The 15,418-nt window shown below is 42.1% G+C and overlaps 1 protein-coding gene across 1 annotated transcript; it reads right to left on the reverse strand.

The window, feature by feature from the left end:
- Positions 1-244: 244 nt before the first annotated feature.
- On the reverse strand, positions 245-10,327 carry LOC131285666 (angiopoietin-1-like). The gene is made up of 2 exons (XM_058314524.1): positions 9,615-10,327; positions 245-308 (listed from the first exon to the last, which is right to left on the reverse strand). The coding sequence occupies exons 1-2, from the start codon at positions 10,325-10,327 to the stop codon at positions 245-247; spliced, it is 777 nt and encodes a 258-aa protein (XP_058170507.1).
- Positions 10,328-15,418: the final 5,091 nt, after the last annotated feature.

Raw genomic sequence — 15,418 nt, forward strand, 5'->3', positions numbered from 1 at the left:
GTAAGGCGGATCTAAAACTAAGGAGGTTCACTCTTAAACTACACCTAGCTGCACCAACTATAGACGGTTCTACGTTCCGCACCACTGTTCTCTCCACGGGAGAGGATATTTACTCCGAGGGAGTGCTGAAGATACTAATTAAATCCACCGTATCACGGACTCCCGAGCCGCACGGTTATCGCACGGAGTACTCGCACTGCCACCCTGGCACTGACTGGCGAAACGATCAACGAGTGGACTGTAGCTACAAGCCGACCAGCTGACGGCTACACAGGATGTCATCGTCGGATTTTGACACGCCACGCAGTCTGCAAATCAGAAACGAAAAGAGAAGAAATGATTAGTCTCGTGAACTGCGAGCACTGTGTTGTGGAAGATTGATAAAGAAATGCGGTCCGAGAGAGAATTTAATTTTCATTCGTTCTTTCTCGGGTTGGTGTGACACGTCTTAAGCCTTGTCCATTCTTGGGTATATGTGGTAAAGACCAGCGTACTGCTTTGCCATCTTCTTTTCGCATAGAAAACCATCACCCAGCCATAGCTCTTCATTGTGTTATACATTCCGTTGATTAGATATTTAAATTTAACTAATTAATTTTATTGGTCCCCATCCTCCCAACGGGTATGGGGTGTAGGGCAACTGGGCAAAGTGTCATCCGACGTAACATGCTTCACTCTGGCCAACGCGACCCCGAACGCTGGTTCGTTTTCATCTGTGCCACTCCCAGACTCATATTGCAGGAAGCGGTACAACCATCACGAAACGTTGCCGGAACCAGTCCGTGACTGACAGCCCGATTTGACATCTGTGGGGGTAACTGTCACGTTCCGGGACGGGAATTTCTTCCGAGATTGTTTGTGTTATTGTTTTAGGCGAGGGATTTTCTCGCTTCGCTTCACGTAAGCCTCCGCCTTTGCTGTAGTTTTCCTCAGCAAAGACGCGCGTGATAGCTGTAGCGAGTAGTCGTAATCGGATTAAACCGTTCAGTGGCGGATGATTAAAACTGGAACAGTACCAGCAGCGTGTGCTGCAGCCGGGGCAAGGGTGGGGGTAGCGAGCGGTTTGAAAAACAATCTGTTAACTCTTACAAGAACAGCTGTTTCTGGTTCCTCTTTGCATAGTTGCAAGACGGTTGGTTTGGACCGCGGAGGTAGGGAAATTAAGCACTTTAGAACATCTCTTTAGCATTTTCTGCAGGCTTCATTTAAATCCTCTTCCAATTAAACCAAACTAAATGTTTGAATATAAATTTTATAATGTTGTCATCGAATAATATTTTCTGATTTATCTCATTTTTGAAATTAAAAGTGGTACAAATACTAAAAATTCTATATGAATATGAAAATACTATATTAAATCATATCGAATTAAATAGAAAAATGGATAGGTTCTTCAACAGCAAATAAAATCAAAATGGAGGCATCAAACGGATTTAAAACAAGTGTAGCTAAAACGATGTCACAAAATAAGCAAAAGAAACGGTTCCTCAACGTTAAAGCATACCGATATCCAAAGGAACTGCTTACTACCTTTAAACTAGTCTTTCCCGAATGTCCTGTACCACGTGCCGCCTTCCAAATGCGCACTGCCTTGCGGCATACCTGCACGTTTCCTCTACTCGGGTAGTGTTTTCTTGGCGGGGCCTGTTCTGAGCGCTTCCAGCAGCAGTTTGCCCCAGACGATGCAACCGCGTCACGTAAATAATGTTACGGTGAATTTTTAATAATTTTCCGTTGGCAACCGCCGTAAAGTAGCAGAAGTCGAAAGCGCTACTAACTGTCTCAAGAGCGCCGTACGTGATCCGGTGCAATATTTACGGTGTTTGTCCAGTTGAGGCGCTGGCGGGAGGGTTATTGGCGTGACGGTGGAGTGTAGAAAGGATCTTTCGGGAGTATCTTTCCGGGGGACGCCACTGTGGCACGTGAACGGTGCACAAACTCCGGCGAAGGAATGATCCAGGCTAACCGTGGGCAAAGTGACGAAAATACCCCCACAACCCGCTTTGGAAAGGGTTTCGAGGAGGGTGAAGGAACTCCGTCACGTTCGGGTACCGCTGCCATTCACCGCACTTTACTCACAACCAACCCACTCAACAATGTGTCCTTAGTGCATCCTTTGCTGCGCGCGGTGACAGCATCATGGCGGTCAGGACCAGGTAAACGACTGTGTAAGGATGTGGATGCTGCTCCTTCACCGAGTTCTTTTACTACAATTCAACCTCCTTGAATGTTTGCACTAACCGCAGCACGGTTTGAAAAACAGGTGAGCATGTCCTTCGTACCTTCTGGTGGAAAAATGCAGTGTGAAGAAAACAGGGACAAGCGAAAAACCGAACTCAAGATGCAGCACACAAATAATCAGTTGTACAAACGGGAGCGATGCAGGTGCAGATTTTACATGCCCGGACAAACTCCGCTCTACCCGTTGGGTGACTTCCTTGGCTTTTTTTCCTGGTCCACCGCAGGTGTAGATTATTCATGAATCATTGTTTATTTGAATTTCTTTCTCCCTACGAAAAAAAAGTACAAGAACTTGAACCGGTGAGCTTCGTGAGATGGCGTAGACCCGCCATCCCTGCTGGTAATGTTGGCCTTTCACGTTGTCATGCAGTCAGTTCCAGCCATCCACTTCCTTTGCAACAACACCACCCCCCGGGGGCTGGAGTTTTCTTGCAGCAGCTTTTCCCTTGCATCACACTAGTGGTAAAGACTAAACTTCCACATGGAAGCAGCGTGGCGAGGAATAATGAGACGTGCAATACATTATGCAGTGTTGCAACCATCGGCCGTGATGGGCTTTGGGACGTCTCGTGTTGAAGGAATAACAAAAAAACACACCATCGGGAAAAAGAAGCTGTGCCCGTAGGGGAAATAGGGTTGAAATTCAATCCTAGCGTAGAATGATAGTAGACAAGCTTCAAAATGGTTCAAACCACTGAAAGAAACGAAGTATCAAACCACAATTGAGGAGAAGAAAGGACTTTACAATTTTTTTAAAAACATTCGGGTATATTTTCCAGAAAAGGTTCCATTAAAGTAACATTTTAAAATCAGCCACTACATATAAATTAGCATCTTTGATTAATTTAAAAAATAAAAGATAAAAAAGTAACAAAAACAAGATGTGTTATCTACAGTAAAAGGATTCTTTTATCTGATTATCTACTTCCATTCTAAGCTCGAAGGACTCCCTGTACCGGACTCTCTAATGAGCGACAGTGATCCTTTCGGTCAGGATGATCACCGGCCAGAAGCAACTCTTGGAATGGCTAGAAACGGATGAACAACGTCGCTCATTTAGAGCAAATTCCCCGAGGAATACTAAGCAAACGTCACCCGTTGTAAATGCTTTTCCCTTTTTTTTGTCTTGTCCTGTTTTACTCAATGTTTCGCCAGTCCCCGACGCTGGTCGGAGTACGTGTTAATGAATGCTGCCGGTTGCCATTACGCTCATTAAAACAACATAACACGAGGACGACGAAAGGAAGGCGGAAACATCCTCGGTGACGGTGCAGTGTCACGCTATTCAGGACGTTCGTGACGACGATGCGTTACAGCCTGGCTGTACCGGGCTCGCCAGGTGAGTAGCGAAAACATACGTCCACAACTTCATCTTTGGTTGCTTCATTAACGGAATGACATTCCTGGCCCTCCGGGTGGCATAATGGACGTCTCCGTGTTTCCCGCTCAAGTGCAGCAACTTCTCATATTGCGCGTTTCAGCCGAGGGTTTCCCGAGTCCGACGAGTGATGGAGGAATTCGTTGGAAAAAGAAAAGAAAAACGAGAATTCCCTCCGGAGGCATGATACCGCACGTGATAGAAAACAGGTAAACACACTCTTGGAGGTCTACGTAACTTAAGTTGGAACTTGTTCTGCTTGACTTTTAAAAGGTTTTATATAAAACTTTAGTAATTCGAAGGCAAGTCTGTGCGCTCTAATGGTATGTGTCAGTTTTATTTTCAATTGATCTCACTCGTGCATCAGTTTCGCTACTGATTATTTTACTTTTTCAGTTATTTTTGTTTTTGTATTATCTAAGAATATTAATGATTCTTTTTTAAACGTTAAAAATTGTTCAAAAAAATGTGGAATAATATTTAAATAGTTTTACTATTCATTTAAAAGGTTCAAAAATATACGTTATGGCTCGTTTGAAGGAAAAAACAATGGTGCTGTGTTAGGTTTTCTCAGAATCGCACCGGACCGATGTGGCGTTGAGAAAGATCTTGTGGAAATTAGTGCCGACGGAAGGTGACACATACACGCGTACACGTCCTCGGGGACACAAACACCACAAGCACGTCCGCATTCCATTCATGCCCCTCTCTCTCTCTCTCTCTCTTTCGGTAAGAAAGGATGACTTTTCCGGGAAGGGAAAAATATTTACTTTTGTCACTTCCAGCAACAACGGCATCGAGGGACCGCATCGGTACGCGCTGACGGTCTACGGAATGTCACCGAGCAAGGTTGCTGTTGTCGCTCAAAGCTCACCGCACCGACTCCCGCCATGGCGGTCCATGAAAGCTTCATCCATCTTGTGCATCGTTGGTTCCTTTTTACCGCTACATCTCTTCGCCTCAGTTTTGTAGATTCTACCCAGAAAACCCTAGGACTAGTTAGTGGAAACAAGTGCGACAGGCGTCATCCGAACGGACTGACTGCTTTTGGTGCTGGTAGTTGCTACCTGTACTCTCTTATATCACTTCCCCATCCTGGGATTTCCGTATTACACCGGTACCAAGATACGGAACCGTACGTTCTACTTAACTTCCCCGTCGGATTCCATCAGCAACCTGAACCACCTCGGTATGCTTCGTCCCGAGCCCATCTGTTCGGGATCTCGTGGGCGAAAGACTAAACCGGGTTGGAATGCCGGCCGGAGGACGGAACTGTATGACTGAAACTATTATTTATCCCAAGATGACACGGACGTGAGTGTGATTCATTTCTGCTGTTTAAAGTGACATATATTTTTGGAGGCGGTGATGCGACCTGCTTTACGAGAGAAAGGGCAAGAAAATTCCTCCTCTGAAGGGAAAGTAACGGTTCCGGGATTCAGGGTAGCATTTTCCTGCCATTTTCCGCAGAAGAGATTATACACCCAGCTTCATGATGACGGTCGTCGAAGACCAAAGTTGGTTGAATATACTTATTAAATTAACTTTCCGATGTAAAGGGTAGTTTTGAAGATAATGTTTTGATTACATACATTTTCAATCTTGCCCTTACTATATCAGTAACAGTTTTCGAATTTTATCAATCTATTTCAATAAGCTAGAAAATAGAATGAATATGTATTCCGCATCAAAACTTCTTTGAATCTATTTTTGTACCGACTTTAGAATAAAATCAGAAAAGCTAAAATGGAACATGAGGGAAATAACTTACAACATCATGAAATTCTGCATTATCTAAAATGTCCCGTGTAAATTTCCCTTCTTAACACTGGTTCAATTTATTTCGAAATCCTAATCCGAAAAGTTTATGATTAGCCTTTTAGTCCTCGTAAAACACCCTCTTCCTAAGAAACCACATGAATTAATTTGGTTCCTCCAACGCGTCCCGTTACGAGTTTCCCGTGTTGAAAGAAACCTTTGTACTAAATCACACTATTTATCGAAGCCACTTAACTGATTGGTTTTTTTTTCTCTTTGACTCTCTGTTCCATGTCTTCCTCCTACTCGCGCTCGGGAATGGGTGATCTTTTTTTAAATTCAAATCGACCGCTTAGCCACGTTGCACTGATAAGGCACACAACGGACGTGTCGCGAAGGGTTTCCCGTGCTTAGCGGTGGAAAATGAATCGGTGCTTGATTTCTTTTCCCTTCTCTTGGCCACCCGGTGCGCACGCCTCGTTCCACTATCGGGCCAATTTCAATTGGAAACCTTGCATGATCTCCCTCTCCGCACCGGGGAGTATTTTTCCGCAGTGTGAATCACAAAAGAAAAGTGTACAGACGAGAAGAAAAAGTGCACGAATATGGCGATGCTTCGAAGGGAAGCCGCTTGACACCGTTATTACACCCATAAATTGATCCCGATGCCGTGAACCCGAAGACTCCAGTCGGTTCGACTGCCAATATGTCAGCCACGGTTCGTTTACGGCTTGTGGAAACTCGTGATTTTTTTGTCCGCGTGTGTCTGCCTAGCTGTATGTATCGAGGGTTTTACTTGGCATAAAAATCCCTCCTGACGGTTGCCAGATCGCTTAAATAGAACAAAATGAACGAGAATAGACACGACCCATCGTCCCCGTTGCGTTTCCTTTTTTTGCCCGTGTCCTTGTTTGCGGAACTAAAATTATCAGAAGTGGTGCTGAGGAAAACTGCCTGTTCTCGAATAGCGTTGTTTCCTCGTAATCTGGCTACGTCCTTTCATTCCCTAGTGCAGTTGCTCCACCATTCATAGCTTTCGTGTGCTGGTGTAGTGTGGGTGATCAAATAACAGCTATTAAACCACAATCACTGTGGTTTTGTGGATAAATCAAAACCACCTCCGGGAAAGGTGTTGGTTTTTGTTTGCACTACGATTTCAGGTAGCGAAGGGTCAACACATTCTAGTTTCTTGCGTTTTACCGTTTTACCAGTCTTCTGTTTGTGTTTTATTCTAGTGTAGACAATTATAAGATTTTCATGAATTGGTTAGCTGTGCATTATACAATAGTTATGTTATATAATTATTAACTAATTATATTTCATTTAGTTATTATTAGTTTAGTGAGTTAGGATATTGGCGAGATTCAGATTCAATACCTTCTTATAACTCGCGCTGCCTACTTCTACGACTACAAACTTTAAAAAAACGACGACTAGTACAACAGGCAGTTTTTATTGGCAAACTGATTCAGGGTGAGATTGACGCCCCCAATCTTCTGGAACTAATTAACTTTAATGCTCCCTCTAGACAGCTCCGCACCTCGGAAGTCCTAAGAACAACCGCCAATAGTACGCGCTATGGCCAGTTCGCTCCAATGACCGCTATGAGCTACACTTTCAATAGAGCTTACTACGCCTTCAATTTTTGTGATAACATTAATACTTTTAAGATGCGCCTGACAACGGACCCAAATTTTGTATAAGAAGTATGTATTTTGTTTTGTCGCGTTTAAGATAGATTTAATTACTCATTGGGACTTTGTCTGTCCGTTGAGTTTACACTCTAAATAAACAATAAACAATAAACAATATCTGTGAACGTTTATATGTGGCAATGTTACAACAATCCGGTATTGTACGTTATGGATACAATTATTTCCATTTTGAATTATCACGTATCTAAAAGTAATCAATAAAGTATTTCCTCATTTTCCCAAGAAACATGTGCTGAAGCAAAAGTAAAATCGTAGTAATCGCTAAACTATGGCCTAAAACTCCCTATTTGTAGGGAGCTTGTGCTTGACATCCATAGCCTTGGTTCCGTTTTGCTGTGATATTAAATCGCTGTATTCACCTCCCATTGGGTGCTTCAAGTACAACCGCCTGCAATTAAGGATTAAGAATTGCAGGAGCAACTTGAGAAGCCAAAGTTGTGGAACCGCGTTGAAGAGGTTAGAGAATGTGTACGTGCTTGCCTGGTCTGTTTTGTTATTGTCTACATCAAGAACACATCACCAAAGGCTATATGAGCGTTAAGTTTAAGAATGGGGGAGGCTGACATGGCATATACTTGAATTTTTCTACAAACGAAGTATAGCGTAAATTGCACGCTGGTGAAATCGTGCGATATGGTATTGGGCAGGACAACATGACCCTCCACCACCAGCATCCCACCAGGGGTTTGGGTTTGTAAAGGACATTGGAAGGTGCAGATAAAAAAAAAAGATTCAAACATGTTCCAGAAAATGTCCCTGAATGGACGTACAAGAAAACAAAAGGGAGGAGGTGATTCCAGAAGGCTCTTTCAACCAAAACACACCCACACACCTATTCACACACTCGATAAATAAAGGATCCTTAGCTAACGACACTCGCACCCGGTATGGGAGCAGGTCGACGAGCAAAGCGTGAAGGGAGGATCGAAGGGATGGGGGGAGGGGGGGGGAGGGTGAAGAGAAAGGATCAATATATGAGAAGTTATGCCTGCGTCCGCTGCTATCTCTCTTTGCGGCCTTTGCTGAACGACATTATGAAACAAGTGTAATGTGTTCAGATGAGAATGTGAGAACGAAGTGGGATGGTAGAGGGTGAGAGAGTGAGGCAAGGCGGGTGGGAAAATGGATGTCGATGATGTGGGCCCATGTCGAGTGGCTGATGACTTGGTGACACATCATGTAATATTCATTCCCTCAATAGGTATTTGACATCAATGCCATCCTGGTTCCGTTTTCGGATGCTTTCGCGTGTGCGAACAAGTGTTGCCCGTGTCCTTTTTGTTCGTGTGTGAGTGTGTATGTGTGTTTGAGAAAATTCAATCAACTATTGAACAGCTTGTGGCTGCGTAGAAGGGGAGGCGGTGGTGCGACGGTAGGATTGTCTTCTCGGGTGACCTCAGTGGATGGCTGGGAAAACATGGCTCGTTACTAGCGTGAAGCGTGGAAAACAATAAAAGCGCGGTGTGGGTGACGCGGCGGGAAAACTCGACATGGTGCCGCTCGGCTAATGGGAGGGATGATGGCTTATCTTGTTTGAGTCACAGGGCTTCAGCGTATGAGTGGCACGAGCAAGATGTCACAATGTCAGACGGTAGGCAGCCGCCCATCCGTGGAAGTCATTAGATCGAAGCTGTTCGAGAGTTTGGTGTCTGTTTTTCTTTTTGTCCAGTGGAAATCGTTTGTGGGAGATTTTTCTTCCTTCCACCTCCTAAGTGATGATAACAAGCGACGTCGGGAAGCTGTGATGATTGATTTAGAAAGTGTAAGATAAGTGTGTATGTGTGTCGCTCGACAAGATGTGACACATTTCAAACACATTCTGTGAAAATTTATCAGCAATCTATTTCAGATTACCAGGGTAATTAATAAATGAAATAAATCAATTGATTTCATCAAACCAATAAGAAAAACTCTTGAACTAAAAACTGACGGGAGTATATCCCTTTTTCACCATTTTTTTTAAATAAATAACAAGAAACCATACCAAAAGCTATACAATGAATGCGTAATTTTTATCTTGTGAAGACACTCATGATTTGATTTGTTATTCAAGTTATAATTATAATCATACGGAAAAGTTTAACTCTAAAAACATTTGGACGAGCAAAGTCTTACAAAAAGCCCGGATCGGAATAAAAATTATAAGTATGAATTTTTTAATTTTCATTTCTTTATTATAACGGAAACGTCCTTGACATTTTATTTTCAGAATCTTTTTGGTCAATTACGATGGTGGCATTAATTTTTAAACTTCTTTTACCATCATCCTGGAATAAGCCAATCCACGGCAATCGTTTTTAAAGTAATACCAACTCATTGAGACTGTATCAACCTTATTCACGTATGGGCCATTCAAGTTAGAATAATGGCAGGATTTATGCCACCATGCTCCTTTGTAAGTGGCAACACACTTCGTACTGCCGTCATTATGTTTATCGAATGTTGAAAAATTGCCTCCAATTTCGTATTTCAGACAATCTCCAGCGTTGCCATTATACACTCCCAAGTATTTCAAAACATACTGCTCCGATTCGTTACCTATCGTGAATTTTTTGTAATTTGCATATGCGTAAGAACCACTGAAGTCTTTAACTTCTACCATCAATTCGTGCGGCCGACTCGATGTAAGCTGGTGAATCTTTTCCAATCCAATCCAGAACTCACGATCCAAGCTTCCGAATCCCTTTTGATACTCCGTCCAGTTTCGATAGAAGTCCAGGGATCCGTCATATCTATACTGAATGACCAGCCATCCGCCGCCGAAGCTGTTCTGCTCACAAAACGCATCAAACGGATTTCCTTCTTCACCCAACTGAATCGAATAAACTCCGGATTTGTTTGCAGGAGCCTCCTTACACGATTTCAATGCTTCCTTGACACGAGGGGAGAATGAGGTTTGTTTTGTGAACCATTGCATGTAGCTGGTAGTATTTGACTTCGAAGATAGTTGTGCGATTTCCTTCCGCATCTGTTCATGGTTAGCGCACGCCGTTTGTTGAGCCAGGATCTTCCGAGATTGAGCGTTCAACGATGTCAAGTTATGGCCAGCATCTCGATCGTGTCGATGAATCGCCCACTGGATGCCATCGATCGAGTCTTCGAGCTTGGTCAGCTTTTCCTTCACCTCCTCATCACGCTCTTTCAGACCGAGCTCGATTTCGAACAGCTTGTACTGAAGGTAGTCAAGTTTCGCCATCATCACTTCGAATCCATAGCCAGCGATCGAGTTGTCCATCGTGGAAGTCACAGAGCTATTAGCAGTACTTGTAGAAGATTGCCAAAGTAACACCACACCACAAAACAGACTAACGAGACGAATGTTTAGATACATTTCGTCCTACAAAATAACAGTGCAGTAATCGGATGATCAAGACACTACTGAAACAATGGCCCGTCTCAGGATATGGTGGCGCTTTTATATGGAAGAATGCAGGGGTGACAAATCCGAAAATTCAGCCATGGTCATATGCATGGAGTAAGAAATAAGAAATCTTTTAGTTGTACTCCAAATTCGTCCAACTAATGAAAACAGGTTAGTCTTATGGATTGACATTTATTCTAAACTTCATTTATTTTTGGTTGCGTCTCGTCGGCTATTATATAAAATGTCTTTTGATCGTGCTTCTTTTTGTACCATTTCAGGGGTTGTCCTTCCCTGAGTTGGGCCAAAGCAAAAATAAGCATGATACCGACATCCGCGCAGCTGCGTTTCAATATTGATAACATGAGTGTTTTTCTATGGCAAGTTTAACGTTAGTCAGTTATAGTCATATCATAGTGTGTTGCAGCTTTAGTCATATCTTTTATGATGGTGTGCGGCCTTAACGCCAAAAAATTCCCAAGTAGTTTTTAGTGAACTGTCAATTACCTAAAATTCATTCCTTTTACATAATCTACAATTCTTTTTGCATCAGGATTAGTGAACTTTCTAATAAATAAAAATAATTAATCTATAAATCCTATCTGAACCGATTTCTGTTAAATGGTAACTAATCAAAATGACTTGATCAAAATATTTAGTTACAGTTTTAAGAATTGTTGCGTATTATCATTACAAGGTGATATTCTTGTAATCTGCAAAGTAATGTTGATAATTTTTGAAGTGGATAACATTTTATATTAGTTATTAATATTTACGTAATGATGATAAACATTTTTTAGAGGTTACAATTAGTTTTATACGTATTTGGTCGAGCCAGCGAAAGTAAAATTATTTTTCGTTACTTGCTAGACGAAAAATAAAAAAAGCAAGCAAAATTTAAAAACATAACATACCGGAGTAGACACAGTTTGTTATCAGCGCATCAAGGAAAATTTTATAAGCAAAAATTTACTCTCGGCGATGCGAAAACGGTCCGCCGTAAAATTCGGTACTGCCGTGTTTTATCAGTAAAACATACGTCCATAAATAGAAAAGGGCACCGCTTTTGGAAGCAGAAAAATTGAGGAAAAGAACCATACTTTCAGCAAGAGCTAGTTTGCATAGTTTAGTATGAAAAAACGCGTGAGAGAAAACAACACAACCACGTAGTCGAGAAGAGATAGAAAGCCGCACTCGCGAAACTTCCGAAACGGTAATGGAAAACGGCAGAATGAATGTATTAGTTGCACGGACGGCAGCAAACAGCACAACTACTTCCAAACTAACGGATGCTATTAACTTTTATCTCTTGCATCCTTTTGGGGCATTCGTATTATTTTTTTTTGGTTTCCCACCTTCCGAACATGATTTTCCTACCATAACCCGGCAAGCAGGTGGTTTATCAGAAAAGTTCTTAGAGGAGGATGTCCACTTAAGTGCAAGCTTTTTTTCCTGCTCATCTCTCCAGTATCTCAGCTAGAAAGGACTACTTGTCTTGTCCGTCCGGCTTCATACACCGAAGAAATGCTTTCTTTCTTTTTCTTTCTATTTTGGAGTTCGTTTTCCGATAGTGACGATGAACCGGTAGAAAAAAGTGTCACTTGAAAAATGACCCAAAGCTAAGGCAAAATCTACTGCTCAGGTTGCTCTCTAAGGTTGAAAGTTTAAGAGGCAATCAGGTGGAATCGACGTCTTTTGTTTTGCTATCGTTTTCGTTAAATAAGAAAAGTTTAAACCCAAAGACTTTATGTCGTACTTAACACTGATCCTCAAGTACAGATATAACAATGTTTTTTATCCGTAGAACACGGTTTTCAAAAGTTTATTATAACAACTTTTGTTTAAAAACCAACTGGGCATAAAACAAGCAAAATAGAAGTGATGGTAACTATCACCAAAAGCTTAGCATAATGAAAAATCTGCAAGGCTTTTATTGAAATCCGTTCTGTGCGACATTTTAAAATCTCAGGAGCTAAATTAAATTAGACCCAAATTGATCGTGTCCTTTCCGTCGACCAACGTTTGGCTCCGGAACAAAAGAACAAATGTCCCAATGAGCTCCTAGAAGGAGCTCGCTGTCCCAAGTGTTACCCAGACTGTTCGGCTTCTTTCCAGCATTTTATGCACCGTTTACTCACGTCATCAGTTGCAAGATTGAACTTCCGGCATTTAATTAAGTGCTGTATGATTCGATGAGCCGGTCCACTTTCCCGTTCGGTTCCCGCTGGTTGGAGCAGTCTTCCGGCTGGACAGCTAGCCGTCTAGACGACAGGTTCCACTCCTTTGTCATCTGCCTTCGATTGTCCTTCGGCTCACGAGTGGTGCGATGCGGCCATTGAGTCTCTTCTACCACTTCTTTTTTATTCTTTCTTCTGTTTGCCCACTGGAAAAACGCTCCACCAGCCAAGCAAAAGGCAACGAAGGTCTGCAATCTAATCAAGACATCATCGTTCCAGTTCGTTCCACACCGTCCTCGGAGCGGCCTCGGTTGAAGTGTGTACCTTTCACTTTTCTCGCCGACCCACAGAAGTCCATTCCAGGGTGGAATCCAGTGGCCATGAAATCGTTGGCATTCCGAGCCGGCCAGCCAGGATCGGAACCAACCACGTGCCCGGATGCTGCCCGACGAACCGGAATAAATCGAATCAAATGGACCGGAATGAATTAATTCACTCATCGGCTGGTGCAGCCCGAGTGCTTCGCCCTATGCATATTCATTTACTTTCCAGCTCACTCGCTACCTCCTGGCCACCGATCGTCACGATCCTTTTCATATTTCACTTTCCGCAATGCATTTTAAGTTCTTTATCCCCTCGTCAATCTGTAGGTACCTTTCCGTAGTGGAGGCATCTCAGAGGCGCTTCAATGTATAGCCCAGGATCAGCATTCCCGGGTGGCATTCCAAACCCCGGCTCGTTAGCAATCGATCGTCGCTCGTTGGCTCGACGTGAATAAGAAGCTCACTTGCATACCAATCGATTGCAATCGGGACCTGTCCTTCGGGAAGTGTTGGGAGAACCATCAAATCACGGTCCAAATCGGAGCAACCGAAACCTCGAAGGAACTACACCCCTGATAGTCACCGTCAGGTGCGAGCTGTGTCCAAGGAAGCATCTCTCGGGTGGCGACCAGTGGGAGGTTGGAAATGGAAGCTTTGGAAAATCAGACTGTGGAGATTTGGGTGGGACTTCGAACCAGGTGGACACAGCTGAAAAACGAGAGTAAAATGTGAAGGGCGTCCTGATTTCCTACGTGCTTGGGTTAGCACCAGAGTCTACAGCTAGTGTAATAGTATTACAGAGCTATTCCGAGATCCGTTTCGAAACGGTCTCGAATGCGAGCGCTCGTCTCGAATCGAGATTTTTTCGATATTCTAACATTCGAATCGAGTCGACAAAGTCGACATAGCTGTTCGGCAGTTGTCAAAATCAAATGGTCAACACAGATTTGGACGTTGAATGTGGAAAAATCGGTTGTTATTAGTAGGGTTTCGTGAAAAAATCTATGTAAAATGATATTATCTTCCTTTTAATGGTACGCATGTATCAATCACCGCCCCAAAAGTAATAATAACAATCAAATTGAATTATCGAACATCACCAGCATCAAAGGTTTATTCAAACCATTAACCTTCAGATCTACAACCGCCTACCTGGGTAAGTTTTCTCCTTTTATTTTGCAATTACTTCGAATTGAACAGTTATATCGACTCAAAATTCCTGGAATGCCTCAAGCAACATGTTCTCTATCATTCTGCCGAAAACCGACTTTTTATTTTTATTCTAAGTATTTTTTTACACCATATTTCAATTTATACCCCTTAAATCTACGACCGCCTACCCGGGTAAGTCATACGTTTTGTACGAGAGTTTATATTTTTCTGTACCAAGACAAACCACCAGCAGGTGAAAGGAGGTGCCCCTCGGGTTTTTCTTTTTATATTTATATTGAAAACAATCCAAATTTATCTAAGACACACTATGAAAGACTGTTTTACTCCTCGAACTCCTCGAACAATTAGTAATGAGATAAACTCAAAGACGATCTACAAATATGCAAATTATGCTACATTTTGAACCACACAGCGGCATCGAAAGCATTCTAGGTGAACTTTCATCATTTGCTACACAAAATAATAATTTTTAATTGCAAGAAAATTATGATGCAACGGGTTGAATTAAATACAAAAGAAACTGTTATCGTTTGAAACAAAACGATCAAATTTATGTATATGAGCTAAGTTTTAAAATGTTAAGGCTTAAATATCAGATGTAACAATGTATAATGAAGAATTTCCTCCAGATATGCCACTGAATTTACTGAGGAACATGAACATTTCCAAAACGTAAAATTTAATAGAAAAATATTTCTACATCTTTGAAGCTTCAATTTATAAGCAAAAATGTTGAAGGCACCAAGAAGTTACTTCACCAGAAACTTAAGAAGTATAAACAAACACAATAACTTATTGAAAATGTATGGTTTACAGAGTTGGCGATTGTAGATCTATGGGATAAAATATATTTGAATGAAAAAATTACTTACTTATCGAATTTTTAATATTATAATTTGCATGGGATTTGTTAGGAAACATTCTTAAGTATCATTACTGAAAATTTCAACTCACTACGGCACCTAGAACAAAAGATATTAGCTTTGAAGCACAGCAAAATGCAAACCCCCATACAAAACGTATGGCCTACCCGGGTAGGCGGTCGTATGTTAACGTAGGTATTTTTGGTCGTAGACCTGAAGGTTAAGCGGAAACCATACACCTTGATAAATCTCGAATTCAAAGTTGGTAATGCCGAATATCGAATCTCGAACGTAAATCTCGAACGTTCGGATCTCGGAATAGCTCTGTTATACTTTCGGGTTGACTCGAAGACCAAACGAAAAAAAACCCTAGTCTCGGCCTTGCTAGACAAAAGCTGATGGAGTAAAATTTTAATGGAATATAGATGA

This window comes from Anopheles ziemanni, chromosome 3 (genome assembly GCF_943734765.1).
Source record: "Anopheles ziemanni chromosome 3, idAnoZiCoDA_A2_x.2, whole genome shotgun sequence".
NCBI lineage: Eukaryota > Metazoa > Arthropoda > Insecta > Diptera > Culicidae > Anopheles > Anopheles ziemanni.

Excerpts from the sequence above, each read along its gene's own strand:
- LOC131285666 (XM_058314524.1), bottom strand. The coding sequence starts at position 10,327 with ATGGACAACTCGATCGCTGGCTATGGATTCGAAGTGATGATGGCGAAA. Across the intron at positions 309-9,614 it reads ATAGGTAACGAATCGGAGCA|ACTGCGTGGCGTGTCAAAAT; the intron begins GTATGTTTTGAA and ends TCTGATTTGCAG.